Source organism: Pelophylax lessonae (genome assembly GCF_965119305.1).
Source record: "Pelophylax lessonae genome assembly, chromosome: 3".
Taxonomy (NCBI): Eukaryota; Metazoa; Chordata; class Amphibia; order Anura; family Ranidae; genus Pelophylax; species Pelophylax lessonae.
The window spans coordinates 396,277,132-396,305,114 of record NC_138770.1 but is presented as its reverse complement, the minus strand read 5'-3'; the positions used below and the strand labels follow the sequence as shown (position 1 = coordinate 396,305,114).

Below are 27,983 nucleotides of genomic sequence, written 5' to 3'. Positions count from 1 at the left end.
ACCAAGGGCAGACTTCAGATGCTTCTATACCCAACCAAACCTCTCCAGGACCTGTACTGTGTGCTCGAGACTGCACATCAGTTTTTGATCTCATTGCTCCCCTAGTAGCAAGGTGTGCCACAATGGGAATCACTAGGAGCGATTCTAACAAAAGCTTCATACTTTTGAAAATCACTCATTAACCTGATAAAGATCACGTGAGCTTTTAGTGATTGTGTTTATATCTACTTTAAAATAAATAAATAAATAGGAGGATAATACATAATACATTTAACCCAAAAAGCTGATTGACACTCTATAAAAAAAATTACAGGACCTATTTTGTGTATAAATCGATTGGCATTTGAATAAATTTACGAAGCATAACATTTCTCATAAACAGGTACATCTGAACACGTAGTCAAATATGAAATTCTCCAATAAGATCATTCTTAGTGGGAATATCAAGTTTAAATTTGAATTCTGTACTCAGAAATGAAACACTCAGGAAAATAAGTAGATATACAACTCACTGCTTCCACCATGGCTACTTAATGCTTCATCCTCAAATATATCAAAACCTTCCTGACGAGTCCGATTTGTTATCTCGAACTTCATCATCTCAGTGGGCATCCGTAAGATTGTAAGATTGTACTGTAGCGAGTGACTCAAATCATAACTGTAGCTGAAATTGGAAAAAAGCAGTTAAAATACATGCAATCACTGACCACTTTGTATGAAAAAGCAAATCATTTCAAAAAGGTAGAAAAAAATTTGTTTTTCCCCCATTATGTTCCATCATGTGAAAGTTTTTAAAGAAAAAAAAACAATGCAAGAACAGAAATTTGATTAAATCCAGACACTGCAAATAATACTAAGTTACCACATACGAAGAAGGATTTTGGACACAAATGAGCAAGGATTCCAATCCCTGTATAAATGTATAGTAGAAGCATGGGAACACCAAAAATGCAGCTTTTAAAAAAAAATAAAAAATAAAATCGAATTGCATAAAATGATCAATAGAATTAAAAAAAATGTATTTAAAAATTAAAAAATTGTGATACAAACAGTGATTTCTGGACAATATTAAAACAACAGAAACTCCTTCAAATATCTAGTACTGCAATGAGGAAAATCAACTGCTTTCGGTCACTATGGAGACAACTGGATGGCTGTCCATAAATTTGCAGAAGCAGAGCTGAGTGGCATTTTGTTAGATAGTACAGCACTGTGAGATGTTTAGAGAGACAGAATGGAGTAAGATGAAACAGTCAGTTAAAATAATAGAATACACAACAAGCTTATTAATGTCCTGTATTTAAATGCTTTCTTAGCTTTTTCTGTTAAGCCAGTAACGGGGTTGTGAACTTTAATTACCATATGCCAGATGACTTGTATTCTATAAGTGTGAATACAAATGAACTATGTTCCAATTAAATGACTCCAACTGTATATTTCTGTGTTTAAATGGTTACTATGGCAGTCTTTGGCAAATATTACTTCCGGTTCCTAATTGCTTGTTTGACAAGCATGTGCCTAATGACTCACATCTGCTGCCAAGCAGCTTGATAAAGGGTCTGGCATGGGGGTAATGGCTTTCCTTGCACTTAGCACTAAATGCCAATATTTTTTATTTATATTACCTATATATCACTGGACTACAGTGAGGGAAAAAAAGTGTTTGATCCCTGCTGATTTCGTACATTTGTCTACTGACAAAGAAATCATCAGTCTAGAATTTTAATGGTAGGTTTATTTTAACAGTTAAGAGACAGAATAACAATATAAAAAAAAAATCTAGAAAAACGCATTTCGAAAAGTTATCAATTGATTTGCATTTTATTGAGTGAAATAAGTATTTGATCACCTATCAATCAGCAAGATTTCTGGCTCCCAGGTGACTTCCATACAGATAACGAGCTGAGATTAGGAGCACTCTCTTAAAGGGAGTGCTCCTAATCTCAGTTTGTTACCTGTATAAAAGACACCTGTCCACAGAAGCAATCAATCAATTTGATTCTAAGCTTCCACTATGGCCAACACCAAAGAGCTGTCCAAGGATGTCAGGGACAAGATTGAAGATCTACACAAGGCTAGAATGGGCTACAAGACCATCACCAAGCAGCTTGGTGAGAGGATGATAAGTTGGTGCCATTATTCACAAATGGAAGAAACACAAAATAACTGTCAATCTCCCTGTGGAGGCTGTCCACATGGTTTAGGAGTGTGTCTATAGTAATGTTTGACCATTCTTCCAGAAGCGCATTTGTGAGGTCAGACACTGATGTTGGAGAGAAGGCCTGGCTCGCAATCTCTGCTTTAATTCATCATAAAGGTGTTCTATCGGGTTGAGGTCAGTCAAGTTCCTCCACCCCAAACTCTTTTATCCATGTCTCTATTGACTTTGTTTGTGGACTGGTGCGTAGTCATGTTGGACCAGGAAGGGGCCATCCCCAAACCGTTCCCACTATGTTGGGAGCATGAAGTTGTCGAAAATGTCTTGGTATGCTGATGCCTTAAGAGTTCCCTTCGCTGGAATTAAAGGTGTTGCAAAGTCAGGAAGGTTTTTTTTATCTTAATGCATTGTATGCATTAAGATAAAAAGCCTTCTGTGTGTAGCAGCCCCCTTAATTCTTAACTGTGCCTCCTCTCTGTCCAGCGATGGCGTCCCTCAGGCCGTCCGAGACTCTCCCTACTGATTGGCTGAGATACAGCCGCAGTGCCATTGGCTCCCACAGCTGTCAATCAAAGTCAGTGAGCCAATCAGGATAGAGAGGGGGCAGAGCCGAATGGCATCTCCGAATGTCTGAATGGACACATGAAGCTACAGCTCATCTGGGGTGCCCCATAACCGCTGCTTACTGTGGGGGCACTCATTAGGAGGGAGGGACTAGGAGCAGGAACGAAGGACCCGAGAAGAGGAGGATCCAGGCTGCCCTGTGCAAAACCAACTGCAAAGAGGAGGTAAGTATAACATGTTTCCTTATTTTAAAAAAAAAAAAAAGACATCACTTTAAGGTGCCAAGCCGAAAACCCCCCCAATCAAATGATCTGGACCAGTGCATAAAGCAAGGTCCAAAAAAGACTTAGATGAGCGAATTTGGGGTGGAGGAACTTGACTGGCCTGCACAAAGTCTTGACCTCAACCCGATAGAACACCTTTGGGATGAATTCGAGCAGAGACTGTAAGCCAGGTCTTCTTGTCCACATCAGTGCCTGACTGACCTCACTAATGCACTTCTGGAAGAATGGTCAAACATTCCCATAGACACACTCCTAAACCTTGTGACCAGCCTTCCCAGAAGAGTTGAAGCTGTTATAGCTGCAAAGGGTGGGCCAATTCAATATCGAACACTACAGACTAAGACTGGGATGCCATTAAAGTTCATGTGCATGTAAGGGCAGGCGTCCCAATACTTCTGATAATATACAAAAATATATAGTTTTCTGGAAGGGATTGCAGGTGTGGGTAGGCTTGATTTATTTTTGTATTTTGTTTTGTTTTTCTTGGTTCTCTTTTTCTGTATTTTATCTCTGGTGTTTTCTTTTTCTTCTCTCTTCCCTTTCATCCCTACCCTTTCTACTCCTTCCCTTTCATCACTCCCTTATTCCCACTCTGCTGGTGCGTTAGGTGTAATTTGTGGAACTCATCATGACTAATGTATGATGAAGATCTTTGAATTTAAAGGTGCTAAATTTCTCTGAGAAACGCACAACGGTCCTACGTGGACTTTGGCGCATGTGAGCGCAAGTTGCGGTGGTAAAAGAAACCCATTTTCAGTCTGGAAAGATACTTAAATTCTGCTACCCACTGGTATACCATAGTTGCCTCCCAATTTGTGGATAAGCATCCTGCTTTCTAGGTCAGTTGCTTGGTCCTTTGTTGATTAGAGGAGTGACCAGGAGGGACATTACATGTTCCTCAAAGGAGATTTTACTAGCCACAGAGCAATGTTAACCTCTATTTATCGACCCAACCAAGCCTAGCAGAGCTGTTTGGTTGAAATTATCAATGCCTTGCAGGGCTTCATGGAGGGGGGATTGTTTCTAGGTGGAGATTTCAACATGGTACTCAATCCTCTGTTCGATGCCTCTACGTCATCCAAGCACTTATCTCATTCTTATCTTAGACGTGTGAAAAAAACCCTTCAGTCTGTATACCTGGTGGATGTTTAGAGGGTTCACCATCCTAATGATCATGACTGTACTTTTTATTTGTTTTCGCATGACAGTTCGTTACAAATTGACGATTTAATGGTTTTCCAAGCTCTCCTTCAAGATGTGGTGAGCTGTGGTCATGCCCCGTCGATTCTAGACCTCAGTTTTGGTGCCCCCTGTTCTAGATCTTGGTTATGGAAAATTAATGATTCATTGATCCAGGAAGGTCCTTGCGCAATGAACTCTCCCTGGCTTTAGCCAGAATTTTCTCTGACAACGATACAGAGGGCACTTCTCTGCTGACTTTGTGGGAAACCCATAAATGTGCCATGCGAGGTCTGCTGATTCAAAGCGCATTGGAGCTGAAGAAAAGCAGGCAAGCCTTACTTAAAACATAGTTAGACCTGGTGGCAAACCTAAAACTCCTACATAAAAATCCCTCTCTCAATCTGTGGCAGCAGACCTTAGGATCCAGTGAGAGAAATTGTCCTTGCTTCTGCATGACACCAAGACACATTTGTGCAGAGCTAGACATGCCTACTATGAACATGGGAATAAATCAGGTAGACTACTGGCCCACTCGCCTTGGGACATTTCCCTCAAAAGCTTTATCCCACACATTAACTCTGGGGGAGGGGAATGGTGCCACCTTGTCCTGTGACATACCTGAGGTCTTTTAAAATTATTACACCTCTTTGTACAACTTATCAACCCCTCTATCCACCGAACAATTTGTGCGAAAGCAACAACTAATACGAGAATATCTCTCTCCTCAGGCCTACCTTAGATTCCTGATGACACAACTGAATTCCTTAATGCTCCTATTTCAACTAACTAATACCTGATGGCTGCCAAGCTACTCAAAACCCATAAAGCCCCTGGTCCAGATGGCTATACAGCAGCCTACTATAAAGCCTTTTCCCCACTTCTGGACCCTAGATTTGTACAGGTGTTTTCTCCTCGACGACTAGCCTCTACTGACTGACACGTTGAGGGCATGTATTATCATGATCCCTAAGAAGGGTAAAGACCTAATTTCTGAAATCAGTGCACAGTGTCTTTATTCAATTTGTCTAGGCGAAAACTAATCCGTGTCTGTCTCACACACATTTAGTCATGCCTAAAACACATGGGGAATGGCTTTTCCAGACCCGCTTCAATAATACCAGGCATTCCATCTTGCCAGGGTACTCGCGAGGTGCAGAGATGCTGGACATAAAGCATGGGTAAGGATTGAACAGTCTTACTCTGATATTCCATTACAATGCTTGCCATGGTTACGTTCACAATCTCTGGGAAATCTACGGCACCATCCCCTATTGGTGCAACCATCCATGTAGTGCAACAAAGTCGCCATTTTTCCAGGTCAAAAGGGAAGACTTTATCCCATATTGCAAAACCCAGCGTTCCCCCCTAGCCTTACCGATTGCCGCTTCAAACGACTTTTCGGGTAAGGCAAGTTTCGTCTCTGTAAATTTCCTCCCCAACTCTAAGTTGAAGACCAGTGCTAAAATCCAGTCAATGTTTGATCCACTGCTGGACCCCTGGCATCTACAGCAACTCACCCATTTCCTTAGCAGTGCTCACCGTGAGGGGTGATCAACCTGTATTAACACACCATTTGAAAACTTATGTCTGGAACAGGGCCCCTCTGCTCATGAGGTCTCTAAGGCCTATAAATTGTGAATAAGTCCCCCTGAGGGATTCGTCCCTAGGTTTCTCCTGAAATGGGGAAGGGATCTGGGGCTCACACTTTTCTGCTGAGCAGATTAATCATGTCCTCTATTTTTGCATTACTCCTTTGTGGCCAATAAATACCAGGAGCTGGGCTATAATGTTCTGACACGCTGGTATAAAGTCCCGTCTCTCCTGAAGAAAATCTAGTGGACACAGTTGGCGCAGTGGACATCTGTTGGCGTTGCGGAGAGGCTGAGGGTACCATGTTGCATATCTTCTGGTCTCACTGAAAACTTGTTTCCAGGTATGAGACATTATCAAGCAGGCCACTGACTATGACTTGGGCTCTGACCCGGCCAGATACTCAGCTTTCTAGAAATATAAATGCAAAAATTCAATGTTGGTCCACCTTTTAAATGCCACAACTGCCTGTATTCCAGCCCTTTAAAGCAGGAATCCCCCCCCCCCCTGCGATCTAGTTACAGCTCACCAAAGTAGCGGATATTTACACCATGGAGAGTATACCCACAACCTTGTGGGGTAAAGAGGAGAAATAAAAAATAAAGTGGTTTTATTGGTCCCTTTATACCTGTTCTATGGAATATGGCTCTGTGCTAATAGGAGGAGGAGTAGAGACCCTAAACTCTACTTTTTGATCCTCCCTACTTCCTCCCTTTCCTTCTCATCTAGCCCACACGCACACCTTTTTTTTCTCTTTTTCTTGCATTCTCTTTCCTTTGTATCAATTATGTTACTCTCTGGTAAGAAAAGTGACTACGGTCAGAATGGTAGAGACTCAATTGTCTGCTAGAACTGATGTTTCATGACACAGAATATGTCAAAGAGAAAAAGGAGTGGGTGTGGCGCTGCCATTAGTATGCAACAAATGTCTAATACTGAAAATGAATTATTGTGAATAGCCAGAAAAACAAATAATATAAATTAAACGTGCACAATATTAATTAATAAGGTATGTAAACATTAAAAGTGAATAAAATGTGTTGTGATAAACCATACTGTCCATTGGTAAAATCCTAAAAAAGTCCTTGAAGACGAGTGAGTGAAAAATCTGCAAATTGCACACAAATAAGAGTTGGCCATGTAACACTCGTGCTCCCCCCTGTGTAGTTGCACTCACCAGATGGATCTCCCCATTCAAGGGGTAGCCTGCAATCTCAGTGAATATCCCCAAGAATGCCTCTGTATCCTTATTGTATTTTGCCTCAGTGGTAACATGTAAAAGTAATAGGAGCCTCCATAGTGTAAATACCGTTAACCATGTTTATTTAAAAGGAAAATATTGCACTTACATCAAGATAAAACAAATTAGCGTTCATATGTATTAAAAACCAGAAGTCCGCAGTTCCCTGCGCTCCACAGTCAGACCGGTTGTGACGCAATTACTCTCTAGCTTCGTCTTACGCGTTTCATCACTCAAGAAGACGTCATCAGAAGCGGCCTCTTCGGTCTAAGTCTGTGGATCGCAGGGGACTCCGGACTTCCTGGTTTTTATACATATGAACGCTATTTTGTTTTATCTTGATGTAAGTGCAATATTTACCTTTTAAATAAACATGGTTAACGGTATTCAAACTCCTATTATTTTTAGATGTTACCACTGAGGCAAAGTAAGATAAGGATACAGAGGCATTTGTGAGGATATTCACAGACAGTCATTAGTACTGAGATTGCGGGCTACCCCTTCAATGGGGAGATTCATCTGGTGAGTGTAACTACACAGGGGGGGGGGGCGGGGGCACGAGTTTTACACGAACACCACTCATTTGTGTGGAATTTTCAGTTTTTTCACTCACTCATCTTTAAGAACTTTTTTGTGATTTCACCAATGGACTTCATGTTATATTACAACACATTGTTTTCACTTTAATGTTTAAATACCTTATTAATTAATGTTGTGCACGTTTGATATATATTGTTTCTTTTTCTGGTTATTCGCTTTAATGTTCTATGGCACATTAATTGTTTTTCAGTATTACACATCTGTTGCATGCCAGTAGCAATGCCAAATCCACTCCTTTTTCCCTTTTACTTATCCCAGACATCTACTACCGTAGTTGTTTCAGTGGTGGAAGCAGCTTCTTTTATATTCTTTTATATTCAATTAATTAGTCCATAGCGCGGAACTATTCTTTCCTTTTTTCCAATGACACGGAATATGACTTTTGTGCCTTGTGTGCTCGCTCATGATGTGACAAATGTTGTGAGTTATATTTATTTTGGTAAGCACTGGCTTATGTTTCTCGCATGCCTGTTTGTATAAAAGTGTTTAAAATAAAGAATTAATAAAACAAAACAAAAAAAAACAACCCAATAGACCGATCCATCCAGCACCTGACCCTGAAAGCCACTGATGGATAGTGCATGACTACCGGTGGCACCATATTATAGCTCATAAAACAGAAAAAGTCAGCACCACATAATAAGTCGTAGTTGATTGAGGGCTTAACAAAACAGGTGACAACAAAGTGAACATGTTCCTCCACCAACATTTCAGGGTCTCACAAAACCCCTTTCTTAATGCGATAGACAAACAGCACACATAGAACTACTATACATTCACTTTTGAATCACACAGACAAATTATTAGCCCGGAACTTGGATAAAGTAATATAGCCAAAATGAAAATAAGGATTTTGATGGCTTTCCAGTCAATCAGTATACCCAAACTGGAAAAAAATCACTATGCAGCCAGTAGGAACCTCCTTGTATTTTAAAAACGAAGTGATACAATACTATGCATTCCAAAGACTTTAAAGTCAGTGAAGGAACATGTTTTTGCCACTTTTTTTTTGTGACCGGTTTTGTTGGGCCCTCAAAAAACTACTGAGGCGTATGATGGGGTGCTTTTTTTTACTATTCTATGTGTTAAAAACCCTGCCAGATTTTAATTGTTCCCTGTGTCCCCATTGGGAAGATTCACTCTAATTATTTGTTCTAGCAGTCACCCGTTCTTGTGACAGCTAGGGGGGGGGGGGGGTGAATTTTCTATTACTTACTGCGCTGTTCTGGAACTGGAAGTAAAGAGACGCTTCCTTGACAGTATATAGACAGTAAAAAAAAAAAAAGATAGAGAAGAGAACTAAGTGACGATCTGATTACTGCTTTCTGCCCTTTAACTGTTGAATCATAGTCTTGGACCAGTTCAAGACCAAGCAGTCTTTCCCAAATGCAGTGTAGCTTGTAGAAGTCTCAAGGAATGCAGACATTCCCAACTGATTACCAATACTGTCTGATTCACAAGCTAGTTTGATCAGAATTAAAAATCCTTTCACAGCGCTGTATTTGGCCCCTTGTTCAACTTTAAAATAACTCTATCCACGCTAAAAAAAAAAAAAAAATTGAAAAGAACTCCCTGTAAATAAACAAGAGTTAATACTTGCCTGCTCTGCTGGCCATGCTTCATATTCATATACTCTTGAATAGTTATGGTGGGCAAAGAATATTCTACATCCACATTTCAATGTGTGTGGGATGCCAAAGATTAATTTGGCCACCATAACTCTTCATGAGACTAAACATATGTTGAACCCGCTGACTACTATGTCACTACTAGACAAAGAAGTGACATAGCACCAGGTAGGTGGAATCCCAATACCCAGCTGGGGCCCTCATATTCAACACACTAGAAGGTGTTTTGGGTGCTGAAGAAACATTGGCTTGCATACTTTTTCAGGAGATCGTACAAAGGGGGCACGGGACATAGGCCAGAGAAATATTAATTCTCTTCCCTTACAGGGAGTCTTTTTAAAACTTTTCATTATGTAGCAACAGAGTTGTTTTAACACAACAATTCCTCCAAAGACAGCTTAGTAAGGTAAAAAAAAAAAAAAAAAACAAATAAGACAGCTTAATGGTGTAAACAATAGCAGATCATTTTGGAAGTGTATTGTTTCCTTAAGTATTAGTATAAGTCAAACAGAGACTACATTGTACTTACCTGAAGTAAAAATTGCTCGATAGGTCAACATTTTGAAATATTCTTAAATACCTAAGAGTAGAAAAAAAAACAACAAAACAGTATCAGCATAGGCTAGGGATTTATACTTTGAAAATAACAATACTTATCACACAAAGTAATGATGGTAAAATCATAGCAGTGTGAATTTAAACATGGATTCTATACACTCCTCACATGATGTGATATATGTAGCAAGCCAAGCAAAGCAACCTCTAGAGTGATACTTACAGATGGTTAACCAATACAGCATAGGGCTGTTGGCAAGCAAGCAAGATACAAACAAGAACAGCTAGTATGGGAATACGGGTACAGGAACAATTATAGCAGCTTGGAGAGGACTACAGAAAACTGGGAAGCTTTAATATAGTAACCTATTTATGATCACAGAAGGGAAGCAAGCTGCAGGAATGAAGATCACTGAAGACACTTGAAAAAGAATTTATGTTATTTTAATTAAGTTCCTAGGAATGCAAGTCTTTAGAGAGGATAAAATACTTGGGGATCATGCTTACAAATTATGGAATAAGGGAAAATGCATTTTTGCCTCACATGCTATATTTTCCTGGTTAAGGAATATCTTTGTCATAAGCCAGGGCTAATGACTTTAAGTAGAAGGCGTCATGATCAAGCAGTGGAAGTGAAATCTCTCCTCTGGGTTGCTGGGCTTTATGATGCTTATTTTCCTTATTCAGTGACACATTTAGTGACTTAGGAGTACCTCAGAGAAGATCTGTTGCTCTAACAATTTAACAAGGGCACATGGAAGTGTTTTGGGCATATAGATGCTCCTAGGTGCCGCAGGAAGGATTTCATTATTGCTATCCCAAAAATATCTAACCTAAGCACCATATTCCCCAGGCACACATTCATGGAAATGGCTGTAATAATGCTATGTGCTGTAATGACCAATGGCTGGAAACCGCACACAATCTGAGTGAAGAAATGTCATCAGCACACCAAGGATTCCTTAAAAGGGTCCAAAGCTTTATTCACATGGTCACATGGTACAGATACGGCAACGTTTTGGAGCCACGCAGTGGCCCTGCGTGGCTCTGAAACATTGCTGTATGTGTACTGTGTGACCATGTCAATAAAGCTTTGGACCCTTTTAAGGCAAACCTAGACACACCTCTAAATGGGCAGCCACTGCCCATTTAATTTTTTTTTATATTGTGTCAATAAATTCCAAAAATACTTTACAGCATATGGTAACCCACCAATACCATGAAAAAAGCTCAGGGCTAAAATATAGTTATAATTACGGCAAAAAAAAAACAAAAAAAAAACATAGCATCCTTTGTGGATGACGTCTATGCTTCTAATAGTGCAAGCAAAAAAATAAAAGCAAATTAATGGGATTTTTGACTTACCATAAAATCCATTTCTCTGATGTTCATTGACGGACATAGGTTCTGATATTCTTACCCATTGGGTTATACTGCCCCCTACAGGAGTAGGACATTAGGCAGAAAAAAGTCTGACTATGCCTATTGGCAGACCCAGGGTGTATACTCCCTCTCTCTGCTATAGGTACTCAGTTTTGTTACAAGTAGTGTCAGAAGAATTACAACTTCACAGAGGGGTGTCAATAAAACTTTAGAAAAATGGATTTCACAGTAAGTCAAAAATCCCATTTTCTCTTTCGTTCATTGAGGGACACAGCTCCTGATCTTCTTAACCATTGGGAAATCCCAAAGCAATGTTAAACATGAGGGGTGGGAACAGAGAAAGAAACTCCCAAGGCTAACTATAGCCAACAAGGTAAACAGGAGCTCAACCAAAACAACTGGAGCTCACCTGAAAAAAAAAAAAAAATACACCATCAAAGAGGACCAGGTCCTCTAAACTGCAGTCTGCAAAAACCTTGCAGCCAAAGGAAGCATCCGCACATGCTAACACATCCACTTTATAGAACTTTGTGAAAGTGTGCACTGACGACCAGGTACCCGCCTTGCCAACCTGCGTCACTGATGCCTGATGACGGAAGGCCCAGGAGGCACTGAGCGACCGAGTAGAATTCACCTTGACAGGAAAAGGAGGAATCTGACCCTTGATGGAATAGACCTGAAGCACTGTCTTTCTGATCCATGTGGAAATAGTCGCAGAGGAAGCAGACAACCCTTTCCAAGGCCATCAGTGAGCACAAATAGTGATTCTGACTTCCTAACAGACTCCGTAGCTGCCAGGTACACCCTAATTGCCCGGACCACATTCAAGGCATGCAAAGCAATTTCCTTCTGATGTTTTGGCCTGGGACACAGGGAAGGTAACACCATGTCTTCATTCAAATGTAAATCAGAGACAACCTGACGGACAGAGGCAAAGAACCACCTTATCTCTGTAAACCACCAAGGTGAACGTCAGGATAACGCTGCCAATCCCGACACCCTGCACGCAGAGATAATGCCACCAAAAAGGACACCTTCTGGGACAGCGTAAGCAGGGGAATCTTCCAAAGATTTTTAAAAGGAGGCTTCTGGCAGACAGAGCTCCAAACTGAGGTCCCAAGGCGGCAACAGAGACCGCACTGGAGGGGACAATTGCCTAACTCCCTGAAGAAAAGTACGTAGCAGGGAGTATGTGGCAAAGGGCCGCTGAAAGAAGACCGCTAAGGCCGACAGTACTCAAGGCCAGTTTCTGCTCAACCCCCCATTAAAAGAAGGCCAAGACCCGAGAGCAAGGATGAACCCCATGAGACTCACACCACGCAATGTACGTCCTCCACGTACGATGGTAGATCTTCCTAGAAGTAGATTTCCTAGATTTTAACGGCGTTGGAATCACCAACTCAGACAAAACCTCTATCCATCAGCACCTGGCGTTCAACAGCCAAGCCGTCAAAGCCATTGTAAAGAGGATGGAAGATTGGTCCTTGGGACAGCAGATCCTCCCTGAGCGGAAGCTTCCAAGAACGTTGACGACCAGCCTTAACAGATCGGTGTGCCAAGCCCAGAGAGTCCAGTCCGGGGGCCACTAAGATGACCGGAATCCCTTCTACCTCAATCCAGTGCATATAAGTGTTGGCAGAAGCTTAAGAGGAGGGAAGACGTAAATCAAACGACACTGACCCCATGGGGCCACCAGCGCATCTGTGGCATCCACCAGAGGATCCCGTGTCCGAGCCACAAATCTCTGCACCTTTCTGTTGAGCCGAGACGCCAACAGATCCACCTTGGTAGAGCCCCACTGGAGACACAACTGATGAAACACCTCCGGATGAAGGAACCACTCCCCTTGGTTCAACACCTGTCGACTGAGGTAATACGGATATTTGGAAACTAAAAGGGGGGAGAAAAAGAGAATATATTCATCTCCTTATAGAGAGTAGGACTTTGAAGGCATCCACTGACTGATCTCAGGAAAGATATACAATTTGAAGCAATATGTATAAAAACAAATTTAGTGTACCAAAGTTACATAAAAAACCATTGTGCAAAGTCAGTGGATGCCTTCAAATTCCTACTCTCTAAAAAGGGGATGAAAGTATTCTCTTTTTCTCCCCCCTTTCAATTTCCAAATATCCATTTTTGGGATGTGGCATCACTTTACTGAGATCATGTCTCAGACTTTTGTACTCTAAAAGACTGAGGTAATCCACCTGCCAGTTTTCCACCCCTGGAATGTGTACGGCGGAGAGGGCTGGAATTAGAACCTTAGAATGCCAGCTATCTCCAGAGCCACCAGGACTTCTTGTCCCCCCTTGGTGATTGACATATGCCACGGTCGTGGCATTGTCCGATTAAATGTGCGCTGGACATCCCTGAAGACGATCCATCCAATGTTCCAGGCACAGTCTGATCGGTTGGAGTTCCAAGACATTGATCGGTAGTCTGGATTTTTCCAGTGTCCACATCCCTTGAGCAAAATTTTTGCGAAAAACGCCTCCGCAGCCGGACAGGCTGGCATCCGTGATGACCACTGTCCAATACAAGGTGAGGAAGGATTTGGCCAGCCGAAGCGCCCGGGAACCAGCGAAGACGTCCCCAAACCCCATATACAATTAAGAGCGCACCTTCCTGCTGAAGAGGCCTTATCCGCGGGTCTGGGGAAGCCGCTCTTGATTTGCCAGACCAAGTTCACTTGGATCCTCCAGAAGAGGCCCTGCAGGGCTTCGATTCATTGTCAGTGGAACCTGAGGGACGAAAAAACTTCTTATGAGCCGAGAAGGAGGGCCTACGTCTACGACGAGGGTCTTTGCCCTTAGGAGCCTGTGGAAGAAAGGTACTTTTCCCCCCAGTGAGACCTTTAATTATGTAATCTAGGGTAGCACCAAACAGGTGATCTCCTTGAAAGGGAAGATCATTCAGGCCTTTTTAGAAGCCTGGTCCGCAGACCAGCATTTGAGCCAAAAGACATGCTGAAGGACCACTTCCAAAACAGAGAGCCGAGCCACTAGGGGAGCCGCATCTAAAGAGGCATCACAGATAAACTGCAGCCCCTTGACCAGCTGGTCCGCCAGCTCAGCAAAGGCAGGGCGGAGCTACTCCCTCTCCAGGACAATGCGCAAAAGCTTAGCCCATTCAGTCAGAGTCTGTGACACCAGGGCAATGGTGAATATCGGCCTCAGTGCCGAACCAGCCAGGGTGTACATATTGCGGGCCACAGCCCCTGCCTTCTTGTCAGCCAGGTCCTTAAAGGCCAGGGACTCTTCAACCGGAATCATGGTTGCCTTGTTTAATCTGGAAACTGGAGGGTCCACCACCGGTGGAACAGTCCACTTCTTAACAAGGGACTCCTCACAGGGGTATTGCCTAGCAACTCGCTTAGGGATCCCAAGGGGACGCTTTGGTAATCCCCACACTTTAGTGACAATAGGAGGGTAAACGGAACACCTTTACTGCTCTGGATGTCTTGTAAGTGCCAAAGGGAACGTGCGCCTCAGTCGCAGCCGCAGCTGCGTCCTCCAGCTTTAAGTCTCAAGCACAAATACAATCAGTGCGTCCGCCAGCGCCTTTTCGTGCGTGGCTGCAGAAGTAGAGGAATCCTTCTCACTGAGGATTCAGGGTGCGTGGTCGCAGACCCAGCAGGGTGACCCATGTTCCTGATGTCCAAATCTTTAGGATCTGATGAGACAGATGAGGCAGGGGAAGGCGGGGGGGGGGGGGGGGCGAGTGCTTTATACCAGCCTGACACCCAAAAGCGACCTCCACCAGGGACACAAAGGACTCCAAGACCGCAGTCAGTGCATCGATCGATGGAAGGATGAGCCCCGGAGAGGGGATCAGGTGGGGAGATGTGCTCCAAAGACTCCATGAGTCACCAGGGGGACCCCACAAAAAGGTGTAAAAACACTGCTAAGGGACAACCACCACCATTCTGGCAGCACCACCCAGTTTCCAGTCTCAGAGCACCAATCAATCCTCAGTAGAGAGGGAGAGGGCCCCACCAGACTCACCACCCCGCAGAAACCAAGTACCGCAGCCACCAGGAGAATCTGCACTGCACGAGCGGCGATCAGGAAACAAAGAAGCCCCCACCAGGTACAGCCCCCCTCCCCGCACAGCTGATCGTCTCAACCCTGGCAGTGCAACCCCCCCCAATCCTATCGCCAGCATATCGCCCTGCCCCCACACCAGGAGGTAGACCAGACAACCCACACAGCCCCAGCATAAGTGGAGGGGGGGTAGGATGGGGGGACAGATGAACGGGGGTGCCTATTTGGAAGGAGGGGAACCCAGGGGTCTGACCGTCCCATGGAGGGGCCCACATCCACCCCAAAACCCTCCAGGGGGAGAGGGGGAGGGACAGTTACTCACCATACCAGGAACCAGGCGGGCAGCACTCCAGACAGAACCCCTGCCATCTAAATGGGGGGGGCTGTCGGCCAGGAGGAACAATGCGACTCGGGTCGAGACACAGTCGTATGCGACCGTGCAAGGCGTTTAACTCGCAGGCCAGCCCCCGTCCTGGTGGGGCTATGTCACGGCCGACCTAGCGCGGATCTGAGGTATAAGCACGCTCGCTGGCCAGACTGGGGTGACCACCGGATCTAGATTATCCAGCTCATCGCCCAGTCCGGCAGGTAATTGTAGATCTCACAGGAAAAAAACAGGAGAAAAAATTGATCTAAAAAGAAAAAAACAACCAGGACCAGAGATTACCTATAGCTGAGAGAGGGGGTATACTCCCTGGGCCTGCCTATAGCCGTAGTCAGACTTTTTTTCTGCCTAGTGTCCTACTCCTGTAGGAGGCAGTATAACCAAATGAATAGGATTGGGAGCTGTGTCTGTCAATGAATGAAAGAGAAATGTTATTTTTCCAGTTGCTAAATATACTCAGTTAATGTTGACTATTACATGAATCAAGATTAGATCCCGGCAATGATTACAAATACTGATATGAGTCATAGTTGAAAGCCAGTCTTGGCATACTAGCACAGTTTTAATTTACTGCACAAAAAGCACCTTCTAAGGTTTTAAGGTATCCATGTTTACATCCGGTCAGCATTTTTATTGGATAATACGTTGAAAAACCCTTTTTGTAAAAACATTACCATTTCAGAAAACCTTCTAAACAAATGTGAAAAGGTTACCAAAAGTGGAGAATGTTCTGATTTTTTCTGTATTAAATTAAATCCCCCTGGCTTTCAGAAATGATTTAATATTGTGATCATTGCATTTCTATCCTTTACTTGACCAGATTATTGGTCAAATACCCATCTGAGTGTCATGACGGATATCTGCCTAGTGTAAGTGTTAAAGAATGAGTGTTTAAGGACAAAAATATCTGCCGATATTAAACAAACTACTTGTAGTTTGAAAAGAATTCCACAAAGGCGCTATCTATTCCACATGACATTATGGCTGCTGTCTTAAACATAGAAGACTCCATGAAGTACTGAAGGACCTAAACACTACGGCCTGCATTTTATGAATGAGCTGTAAAATTGAGGCCACAGAATTGACTAATATTGTGGAAAATAACATAGAGAAGATATTAATATCCACTCACCATAATAAATTGGAGTGTGATAGAGATGTTAGATTTTGAGATTTCTAGGGGTTAAAAATTGACTTGTATGGTTCTATGTACATTGCAAAGTGCTGCATTACATTTTGGAGCTCTAAAAATACATGTAATAGAATGGAGATTCCAATTTTTACAAATGGCTACTTGCGATGGGTTCTCCCAATCCTTATCCGCCCCACTAGTAAACAATATAGGATATTTGCTTTTTTTTTTTTAGTTAACACCGACTTAAAGTACTGTATGCAAGTACAACAACAACATTATAATGGCATGAATAAAAAGCAATATCTAATTTAAAGAAACGAGTCACTGTAAAGTGAATGTATAAGGGGGTTTATATAAATCCCATGGGAGAGCAAGTGTTTTTCCTTAAAGGGGCTATGGAATACTATAGTAACTCTCAATGCCAGCACTTTAAATTACAGTCTACCCGCACTTTAAATTACAATCTACCTGTCTACAAGATCATAAGTGAAAAGAAGGTTCTTTTCTTTTTACAAACAGGGCCTAACAAAATGCAGTTTGGTTATATGGCTGTATTCAGCAAACTACATCCAAGGTATGTTTTATTTTGCACCTTCCACGTGTATTACCTGGCTTCATCGGGGTGGCTAACACGTACAGAATCATTAGGAATGTAAATCATGCTGGTATCTTCAACTTTGTAGATTGCGTGACCACCAATGTCAGCCATTTTTCGCCTTTTAGTAATCAGCACAATATAATATCCTTCTAAAAACTGAACAAATCCTAGAAACAAAAAATCATTACAAGCTTATGTATAGAACATGGATAGATACAATATTATCATTATTAGACATATTTTCATAGATTAGTACCAGGCAGTGTCCACATCTGATTTTCTCCCAGTCCCTGTGCTGTAGCGTGCAGGCATGACACGCTTTACTGAGATTAATAGGAAAGTCCAACTGGCTTTCTTCTGTTCAAAAATAACTACACATCTAAAACCTAGGAAAATATACAAACTGTTGCAAACAACAACTATAGTAAAATACCTGTGTAATTTGTATAATATTAACACACATATGTAAATATTTAGTTTGCGGAAGGAATAATATGCATTGAAAATCAATGGCTCCATATTTAAGGCACCCCATGTTCATATGTGACATTTACAATTTGATTAAAGAATTCCTGAAAGCAAAGTTGCAGTCAATTTTGAAGAAAGACATTTTCTAACTAGAAGAACCAATTATGAGGAGCTCTAACTTTAAATTAGGGATTTTACTAATGCTCATGCTATCTAAATAGGCATGTTAATGGTGTACCAGATTTGAACAAACAAATTCTCCCACGCTCAAAAAGAGATGTGGCGGCGGTGAATCTCTATGGCTCCGGGCATACGCACAGACTTTGCTGCCCTTCTAGGGTCAGGGGAAACCCAATGGAAACACTGTAAAAAGAACAAAAAGAGGGTGCACAAACCATGTGCATTACCCAAGTGGAGTTTTATTAAAAAAGGAGGTAAGGAAATATACTTACAAACACAAAAGTCTTAACCGGTTGCCGACCGCCGCACGACTATATACTGCGGCGGTCAGCCCCGGCCAGGCAGAGTGACGTATCGGTACGTCACTCGCCTGTCACTGACTTGCGAGCCTATAGCGGGCGGGCGCGCGCCCGCCGAGGCGCGCGCCCGCCGCGGCTCGTTCACAGGCAAGTCAGTGCGTGTGACCGGCGGACTCGATGTCCGCCAGTCACACTGCGATCGCTCCTGTGAAGGGAGAAAGACAGAGCAGCTTGTGTAAACAAGCTGCCTGTCAGTTCTCCCTGTGTAAAAGTAAAGATCTGACCGTTCTACTATGTAGAACGGTTGATCTTTGCTTTTACACCAATAGCAATGTCCCTACACAGTAGAAAGCACGCCCCTAGGACACACTTAACCCCTCCCTGTCCAATAAAGTTAACCCCTTCCCTGCCAGTGTCATTTTTGCAGTAACAGTGCATATGTATAGCACTGATTACTGCAGTAATGTCACTGGTAACCCCAAAAGTGTCAAAAATGTCAGTCAAGGGTCCGATCTGTCCGCCGCAATGTCGCAGTACCGAAAAAAAATCGCAGATCGCCGCCATTACGCGTTAAAAAAAAAAACACCAAAAATGACAAAAATCTTTCTCTTTGTTAGTAAACGCGATAACTTTTGCGCAAACCAATCAAAATACGCTTTTTGCGATTTTTTTTACCAAACATAGGTAGCATAAAACAAATTGGCCGAAAAATGTTAAAAAATTTTGATTTTTACTTTTTTTTTTGGGGAATTTCATATAAAAAAATGTGAAAAATATTGTTATTTTTGCAAAATTTACGCTCTTTTTTTGTTTATAGCGCGTGATCAAAAAATCGCACAGGTGATCAAATACCACCAAAAGAAAGCTCTGTTTGTGGGAAAAAAAGGACGTCAAATTCGTTTAGGTACAGCGTCGCACGACCGCGCAATTGTCCGTTAAAGTCACGCAGTAAAAAATCGCAAAAAAACCCCTGGTCCTTTAGCAGCCAAATCCTCCGGGGCTTAAGTGGTTAAAAGCGTATCCAGTCCACAATGGACACAAAGCAACCAGGTCACCGGTTGGGTAATGCACAAGGCTGGTGCGCCCTCTTTTTGTTCTTTTTACAATGTTAATTATTATTATCATATAGGATTTATATAGCGTCAACGGTTTACGCAGTGCTTTAACCACTTTACGTCTGCTCACAGTAATACTACTGCGGCAGAGTGGTTCGTTATCGTCTGACGACGTAGTATTAACGTCGTCAGACACTCCCCCTTCTGGGCGGCGCTTGCGCGCCGCCGGAGGCTCGCTCCCGCTGTTTTCATTCACAGCGGGAGTCGGGCCAGGGGAGGAGCTGCTCTTACCCGATCGTCGGGGATCGAGTCTGGAGATCCGCCCGCTGTGTGTAAACACAGCGGGCGGATCTCCATAGTGACAGGGAGTGACAGATCGGACTGTTCAGCATAGCTGGACATCCGATCTGTCCATGACTCACTCAGTCACCTCCCCCCCTACACGTCAGTAAGCACCAGGCATACATTAACCCCTCCCTCTCCAATAAAATTAACCCCTTCCCTGCCAGTGTCATTTTTACAGTAACAGTGAATATATATAGCACTGATTACTGCAGTAATGTCACTGGTACCCCCAAAAGTGTCAAAAATGTCAGTCAAGGGTCCGATCTGTCCACCGCAATGTCGCAGTCCCGCAAAAAAAAATCGCAGATCGCCGCCATTACTCGTTAAAAAAAAAACACCAAAAATGACAGAAATCTTTCCCTTTGTTAGTAAACGCAATAACTTTTGCGCAAACCAATCAAAATACGCTTATTGCGATTTTTTTACCAAACATAGGTAGCAAAAAACAAATTGGCCAAAATTTTTTAAAAAAATTGGTTTTTACATCTTTTTTGGGGGGAATTTCATATAAAAAAATGTTAAAAATATTGTTATTTTTTCAAAATAAACGCTCTTTTTTTGTTTATAGCGCAAAAAGTAAAAATCGCACAGGTGATCAAATACCACCAAAAGAAAGCTCTGTTTGTGGGAAAAAAAGGACGTAAATTTCGTTTGGGTACGGCGTCGCACGACCGCGCAATTGTCAGTTGAAGTCGCACAGCGCCGAATCGCAAAAAGTGGCCTGGACGGAAGACAGCAAAATCCTCCGGTGGTAAAGTGGTTAAAACTTGAGGGTAGACAGTACAAATACAATACACTTTAATACAGTAGGAATTAGAGGGCCCTGCTCATTGGAGCTTACATTTCACATGGCATCAGTTTCTTACTGATATATAGAGCCTTTTAGGTATGCAAGATACCCTAATAAAGAGATATGTCTAAGAAAGGTCTGTGTAGAGGCATTCGCGACATATGTTATCAATCTGTGTGTATTTACAAGCAGCCACAGATAGATCACACAGTCCAAAGACTTTTTTTTCACCATTTGTGTCTGAACCTAGATCTAGGTTTGTCTCAAGCAAGTTTAAATTCACTTACTGTTGACTACTGACTCACTGCATCTGCTGGAAGTCTGTACCAAGCATCGACTGCTCTTTTATAAACTTGGGGTAGGAGAAGAAAAGCAGCGCCACCTCAGTGTAGATTAAAAGGTTATTTATTACATAAAAACAATGTAGTGACTCACACAGAGGAAATAGTTGATCAGCAAATAGTGATGGCTCATCTGCAACACTGTAGGGATGTTAGGGAAGTACACTGTGGCGGCCGTGGTCCTGGCTGTGCTGGTGGAGTCCGACACTTCCTGTGTTTCTGGCAGCATTCAGTATCCAGGCTTACATCCAATAGTGGCAGGGGGTGCTCGCGTTCGGAGCATGCGTGCTCCTTCCTCAGGCTATGCCTGGACTCCACCGGCACAGCCAGGACCTACATTGTTTTTATGTAATAAATAACCTTTTAATCTACACTGAGGTGGCGCTGCTTTTCTTCTCCTACCCCTTTTTGTCTGTTGCAGAGTCCCTCTATCTCTGTATGAAGCCTGCAGCCACCTCCACCATCCATCTCCACTAACCCCAGGGATTGAACTATCCTGCATACCTCCTAAAAAGACTAACTACAGCCACAGTTGAAACTTTTTTCATAAGATCGAATGTACTTGACTTTTTCACTGGCGCAGGACGAATGCTGTGTATATGTACCTTTCCTTCTTTTATAAACTTGAATATTATTAGCATGAATGTATTGGATGGATTTTACCCTGTATAATAATAAATGTAAATTTTACCACAAGTACTTGGTCGAGTGCCGGCTTCAACATGTATTTGGATTTTGTTGGCTACAGGAGCCTTCAGCTGTTGCACCAACCTTTTAGCTGTTTACCATCCAATTTTAGCCTGAATGGGATGGTCTGGATTGGGTGCGGTTAGGGTGATTGCTTTTAAAAACTTGGGTGAGGGCTACCTGAGACCAGCCCCAGGGTGTTGCCTGAAGAAAATTTGCAACTCCTATTTTAGACATCCCCTGCTGGTAGTGGTGCTACTGCTGCTAGCTTCTTGTCTGCCAAGAGTAGCAGAGCTGCAACAGGAAGCAGGGATGTCCCAGCTATCTCCATTTCCTCCACCAGGAAAGGCTTTGTGCAAGCACATTAGAAGCACCACCTTGTAGTGAAAAATATTGTCTTCCCTGATGTGCTGGGATGCAAATGGTCATTTTGGTCTTGTAGTGTGGGTCCAGGAGGGTGGCAGAATGACCTTGGAGGGGTCTTCCTCAAAAATGAGACAGGAAATTTATAACTAACATTTTTACAATTTATTTCTTTCCTTTATTCGTTTATGTATGTATTATGTTTTCTTTATCTAGATTTTTATTATTTTAGATGGGTCATTGGCGCAATTTAAGTGCGCATAAAGGGATAGCCCAACAAATATCACTACCAGTATCGCAGTTGCTTCATTCTTGAATCAAATACGTGATATTCAGGGAGAATCTCACTTTTACCTAAAAATGAACATTAAAATTACACAGCACGGACAGAACTAAAGAGAAAAAAGACAATTTATTCAACGCCATGACCAATTAGTATTAAAAAATATTTGTGATGTCAACACAGGATGGCTGACCAAATGTCCTTTATGATTCATCTAGAGATTGCAATTATCTTGAATTGGAAAAAGATACAAGGCTGTGTTTTATTCGCACAATAGCCTCTAAAAAAATAAGCGAACACTATATCTTTAAGCAGGCAAAAAAAGAAAAGAAAAAAAAGACAGTCCTGTTGTACAGCTTCAAATTGCTCTCTATAGCAATTAATGAATACAAAACATAGTAACAAGGCTGTACTATAAAAGCGATTTGGTGACAGTAGCATAGATGTGCACGTGTGTTTTACCAGTTCACATGTACAGAGCTAAAAGGCAGAGTTTTTTCTGCCAGTGTGCAATGCTTAGAACATAAAAACAGCCTTTTATGTGTTACTCATCAATGCAGCCAGCTCTAAAGTACCTGATTCATACTTTCAATAACAAGAGGAGATGTAGTATAAAGCTCATGTGTACAACTGAAAAGGAAGCAGAGTGCTGCTATAGCAAATGAATGTTCGGGAAATTGATAAAAACATCTCCTCCTGCTGAATGAGCTGCTGGAGTGTAGACATTGGAGTGCCTACTTCTATTCATACAGACGATTTTACCATTACCATTATTCTAGCACTGCCTTTAAAGAAAAGCAGTCCTATACTAGCACACTTGCATAGCAACTCTGTATTCAGCTTGTGACGGTCCAATAATGCTTATTGATTAATGAAAATCAAAATTTATGGATAATCTATGGCTGATCCAAGAGTGGTCCCTGGGCAGTAGTTTCTTTCAGTTTCCTGTGATGTTGCGCACGGCAGCCTTCCTGGAAATACTGTGTACCTTTCTCCATGAAGAACTATGACTACTTATCCAGCCGACTCTCTGTATTCTTTAATGTATTGAGTCGTTAACCCAGGACGAGTATGCAGATAAGGACTTCAGGCTATAAAATGACTTTTCTGATATGATCCACGTCAATAACGTACAAAGTATTAAAGTCAGAGGGTCAGCAAAATTGCCAGGTAGCAAGCATTTTCAAAGAGAGACTAGCAATGGCATTCTTCATGTTTCTCTCAGGAAAGATTTACTTTAATTAGTGATAAGTATGATAGCACTGAAAGGCTATATAATTGTAATTAGTTTATAAAAAAATAATAAAAAAACAATGTATGTAGGCATATTGTGGTGGCTGTAAGTAACATTGGTAGTCTTTAGTTTAATCCAGCTTTCTTAACCTGAGGGGGGAGGGGGGATTGAGAGGGGGCTTCTGCTAGAGATCTTGAAATTTGGCGAGACACATTTGGGATGGATTACTCTCCCACCTGGCAGTGCCTGCATAGTTTGTGTACCAATGTCATTTCTATTTGGGTCCATTACAGCATATTCTTCCCGCTCTCTGTTAAGAACTAATTTACACTAATGATCTATTAAGCATTATTACCACCTCTAAAAACCAGTGTATGGGGGCTCTTCCCCTACTGATCACAAATGTATAGCACACTTTCCCAATGGCTACCAATGGAAAGTCACCCTTACCTTCTACTGACCACCAATGTAAAGGGGGCCTTATCCTGACCACAAAATGTAAAGGGGGAGGGGGGTGTCCTGTACATCGACCACCAATGTAAGATGGCACTGCGGTTTGTTACTACATTTATTTTCATACAGTAGATTTTTTTGATTATTACAGAAGTAAATTTTTCCATATAAAGGAAAAAGAGTGGCTAAGTGTGCCCTTCCCAGCACACATCATTTCAAATTCAGGGAGTCGAAGGCAAAAGTCAGCAGGGGGCGACAATGAAAGGTGACACAATTGGAAAGTCTTCCAAAGGGGAAGGCGCAATCTGCCTGTAGGGGACATCAAGTGGGACAAGGTAGGCAATTCTGAATCAACCAGTTAATGAGAGGCAGTGAGAGTGCCAGCTATCATAAGAACCTGAAAAGAAGGGTTGGAAAGGTTTGTTAGGGTTTTTAACCTTACTTTGCTAAAAAAAACTGTGAAGTACAACTCCATTCTAGTGCACTTTGACTTTGGTTTTCTATCTTCTGTTTTGAAGCCGCAGATGCCTCTCTGTTTCTCTTGTGAGGCAATTCGTACTAAAGTTTTACTACCAATATTACCATTGACACTAAAGTCGGTAAACGACTGACTAAGCATCTTCAAATGGAACTTTTTTCTATCTGCTTGTATAGAACAAAGCTTTGTACCTCTGAAAATTTGTACTATGTTAATTGTAAATGTTTTTAATAAAAATTGATTAAAATGCAATTGGGACTTTATACAGCATTGCAACATACGTGAGCATTTGCACAGTGTTACCATTAAAAATGTAAACCTTAAGGTCCAGCCAAAGTCTCAGACGTTTATTTTTTCTCTTCATAGTCCTGTATCCACACTATTATGATTTGCAGCTGAGTTTTTTCTTGGAAATACTTTAAATACCTCTAAGTGAAAATGCTGCTTTTTCTCCCACACCAGTGCTTAATGCTTGCATAGTGGATAAAAACTACACTATTAACTACAAATGTCCTCACACAGACATAGATCTGCAGAACAACAGAGAGCGTGTCTGACCAGGTCTATTACTGAACATTATTTGCTTAGTGAACTAGGTCTAACTGTGGTGCCAGTTAGAATACATAGGTATATTTAGACACTCTGGTCAACCTCTGTAACAAGAAAGTGTAAAGTAAGACATGAAAATTTAGATTGTTAGTCCATTATCTATCTACTTTTGAGGAGGAACAGGCAGCCGCAAGGCCCTGATTGGTGGGGGCAATGGGCAGTGGCTGTAGGGGTGGGAGACCACAGATGTGCGCCAGCCCATACAAGATAGAATAGTTATGGCTGAGGGACGTCGAGACACCACCAGCAATATGAGACAGATGTATGCATACGCAATTTGGAGGAGTATGGTACGCTATTTAAAGGGGTTTTGTTCTCTGTTTGTGTCAATTATTGGGAAGTTTTTTTGAGTATTCAAATTTGCCTTTTTGGATATTTTATTTTATTGGCCTAATGCTCCAGATATATGGGGCTTTACATTTACACCTTATGGCCGGTAAGAGGAGCTTTTTTGGTCTTTACTCTTTAGTTGGGTTCATTATAAGCATAATTTAGTGATTGCACTATCGCTTATAACATTGCAGGACACGCACTAATAATATGTGAAGTGTGGTAAATAAGAATTTGGGACCCTGTTGCATGTTAGGATATTTCGTGGCATGCATTTTTTGTTTTTTTTTTGCTTTGTTAACTTTTGTATATTATTGGAGAGAAGGAAAGTTCCCTCCTCTTGATATCTTTCTCCCTTTTGCCTAATTCCTATTGTTTTACTTTAAAAGGTTCCTTTTTTTTGTCTACTTGATTATTTTGTGATTTCACATTGATGTCATGACGTTTCGTTAATGGAAAAACACTTTGCAAGTAGAGGTAACCAGGGTGCTTTTGTAAAGTGTAGAAATATAGGATGTTTTGAGAATATTAGGGTCCATACCATGGCTGTGTCTCTATATTCCTCCCCCCCAAGAGGCTGCGCCCTATTCTGTCAGGAGCTGGGAGGTCTGGAAGGAGTGGAGGGAAAATTTATTTTTCCCTTCTCCTCTTTCACCCTCCCCCTTTTTTTGTGGCTGTGCGAAATACTAGATATCACTTATCTTGTTTTTTTTTTTTTTTTTTTTATTATAATTTTTATTGGTTTTCAAAATCGTATAATTAAACAAAATACTTCACATATTTCAATATAAACTTTTTCCCCCTTATCCCAAAATCCCATATACCTTCCTTCCCCATTTCTTTTACCCCTCTATCCCTTCCCTATCTTGTGCCTCTTCTCCTCAATCTCCATTTAGATTGCCCTACTCTTCAGTCGTGTCCCTAAGCAGCCCATACCACTATATACTGTATTTATTGGTCTTCTTATAGTCTGCCCATTATCTCCATTTATTTGAGAATCTCTCTACCCAATCCTCTTCTCTACTACCTAGATATTCCATATTACATATACTCACTTCAATTAAACCAATCTTTAAGGGTAGGGCTTTCTGCCTCTAGCCATTTTTTTGGTATTGCCCCTTTTGCTGCATTATAATTTTCCTTGTTTGAATGTACTATATAATCTTTTCTTTGTGTGTCTATATGATATCTTATGATGCATTTATATGCCATATTTATTTTTGTAGAGTGCTCTGAATTACTGTAATTGGCATGTGTCCTGAAGCGAGTCTTTTGTGAAAAGTGACGATCCAAGTCACCATAAACTAGATATTTTCATATGCATAAGATTTATTTTTTACGTTTTTCTCTTATTTGTTGTTTTAACTTTTGGAATGATTTTACACACGTGTGATTTATTGGTGGTACATACAAAGTCCCATTTGTTGTTCCCGCCTTTTTAGGGGTGGTAAAGGGCCTTCAATTTGTATCTATCGGCTTGTAAATATCTATTCTATTTCTGTAACTTCATTAGGGTTTTGAGCAATATTTGAACATCAGTACAATAAGCTTACCAACGATTCCAAAAGCGGACACAGCTCGGGATAATCCTGATGACCCTTTCTGTCCCATTTTTGTCCGGTTACCAAGATCAAGGCGGCCAAGGAGCTCACGTACTTCTTGTTGGGTGTATACATGCTTAAAGAAAATAAATATTTTAAAGCATCTTTTGGATAAAATGTAAAAAGATATAATTACTCCTCTATTAAGACTAAATGTCTTTTCTTTTGCAATATCCTATTATCTCAAGCCTGAGCTCCATGATGTACCTTTACTGAAAGAAGATGGAACACAAACACTCAAATTTTTTTACATTCCACTGTGAAAACTATTCCAATGTTACCATGACCATGGCACAAGGTCCTCATTCTTAACACATTTTTAATGTGGTCACATGAAATTACAATTTCACTGTATATATTAGTATGAACCAGCTCTTTAAAGGATTATTAAGTCTAAACTAGAAAGAGCACTCAGTGAAAACTTAAACCATAATTAAAGAGATAAGTCCATGAGGTGGCATGCAACCCACAGTAAGCCAGCACATTGCAGAAAGTAGCTAAATCCCTGGAGCTCAGCTTTAAAGGTTTTCTTTCAAATATTTGCTTTGATAATGTCAAGTATTCATACAGCTTTCACACATAATTACCGTAATATGTGTACTATGATTATCTTCTATGATCATCAGCCCCATCTAATGGCCAGCATGCAGTATTTTCCTGAAATACCTCTATCAGGATAATACCACATTATGGCCATAGAATGGAGCTGACAATCACAGGAAATAAACATATTATACACTTTATGACGATTATTTATGACAGCTTACGGCACTAGCACAACAATTTTTTTTTTTAAAACATAATACCCGGGTGAAATGATAAAGCAGCAGGAGTTCTCGACATATACCAGGTACTACTAGCGAAGGTTTAATGTACTTTTATAAGTTAACCTGTATGGAAATGTTAATATGGCAAACCAATAAGGTAAAGCTGGATATAAACACATCTATACAGTGTGAATGGAGTCTCTCCCTATGACAATTGCATTTTGTCATTCGCCACCAGCAGCTGTTACATTACCCGATCAGCGGCTGCATCTGACTGGATGAAGCCACTGTTCGGCCAACAATTTTCTGTCCAGCTCCTTAGATTTTTTTGCCCGACTCCTTCGATTGTTGA

General features: G+C 41.5%; 1 protein-coding gene across 1 annotated transcript in view; it reads right to left on the bottom strand.

Annotated features, from left to right (window-relative positions):
• FIG4 (FIG4 phosphoinositide 5-phosphatase) overlaps nt 1-27,983 on the bottom strand; it is a 448,851-nt gene that overhangs the window by 323,468 nt on the left and 97,400 nt on the right. Inside the window, exons 3-6 of the mRNA XM_082251578.1 lie at nt 26,817-26,940; nt 17,359-17,515; nt 9,776-9,826; nt 513-664 (exon numbers count right to left, since the gene is read on the bottom strand). Coding sequence (XP_082107704.1) covers nt 513-664; nt 9,776-9,826; nt 17,359-17,515; nt 26,817-26,940 — 484 coding nt within the window. The remainder of the gene's footprint in view (nt 1-512; nt 665-9,775; nt 9,827-17,358; nt 17,516-26,816; nt 26,941-27,983) is intronic.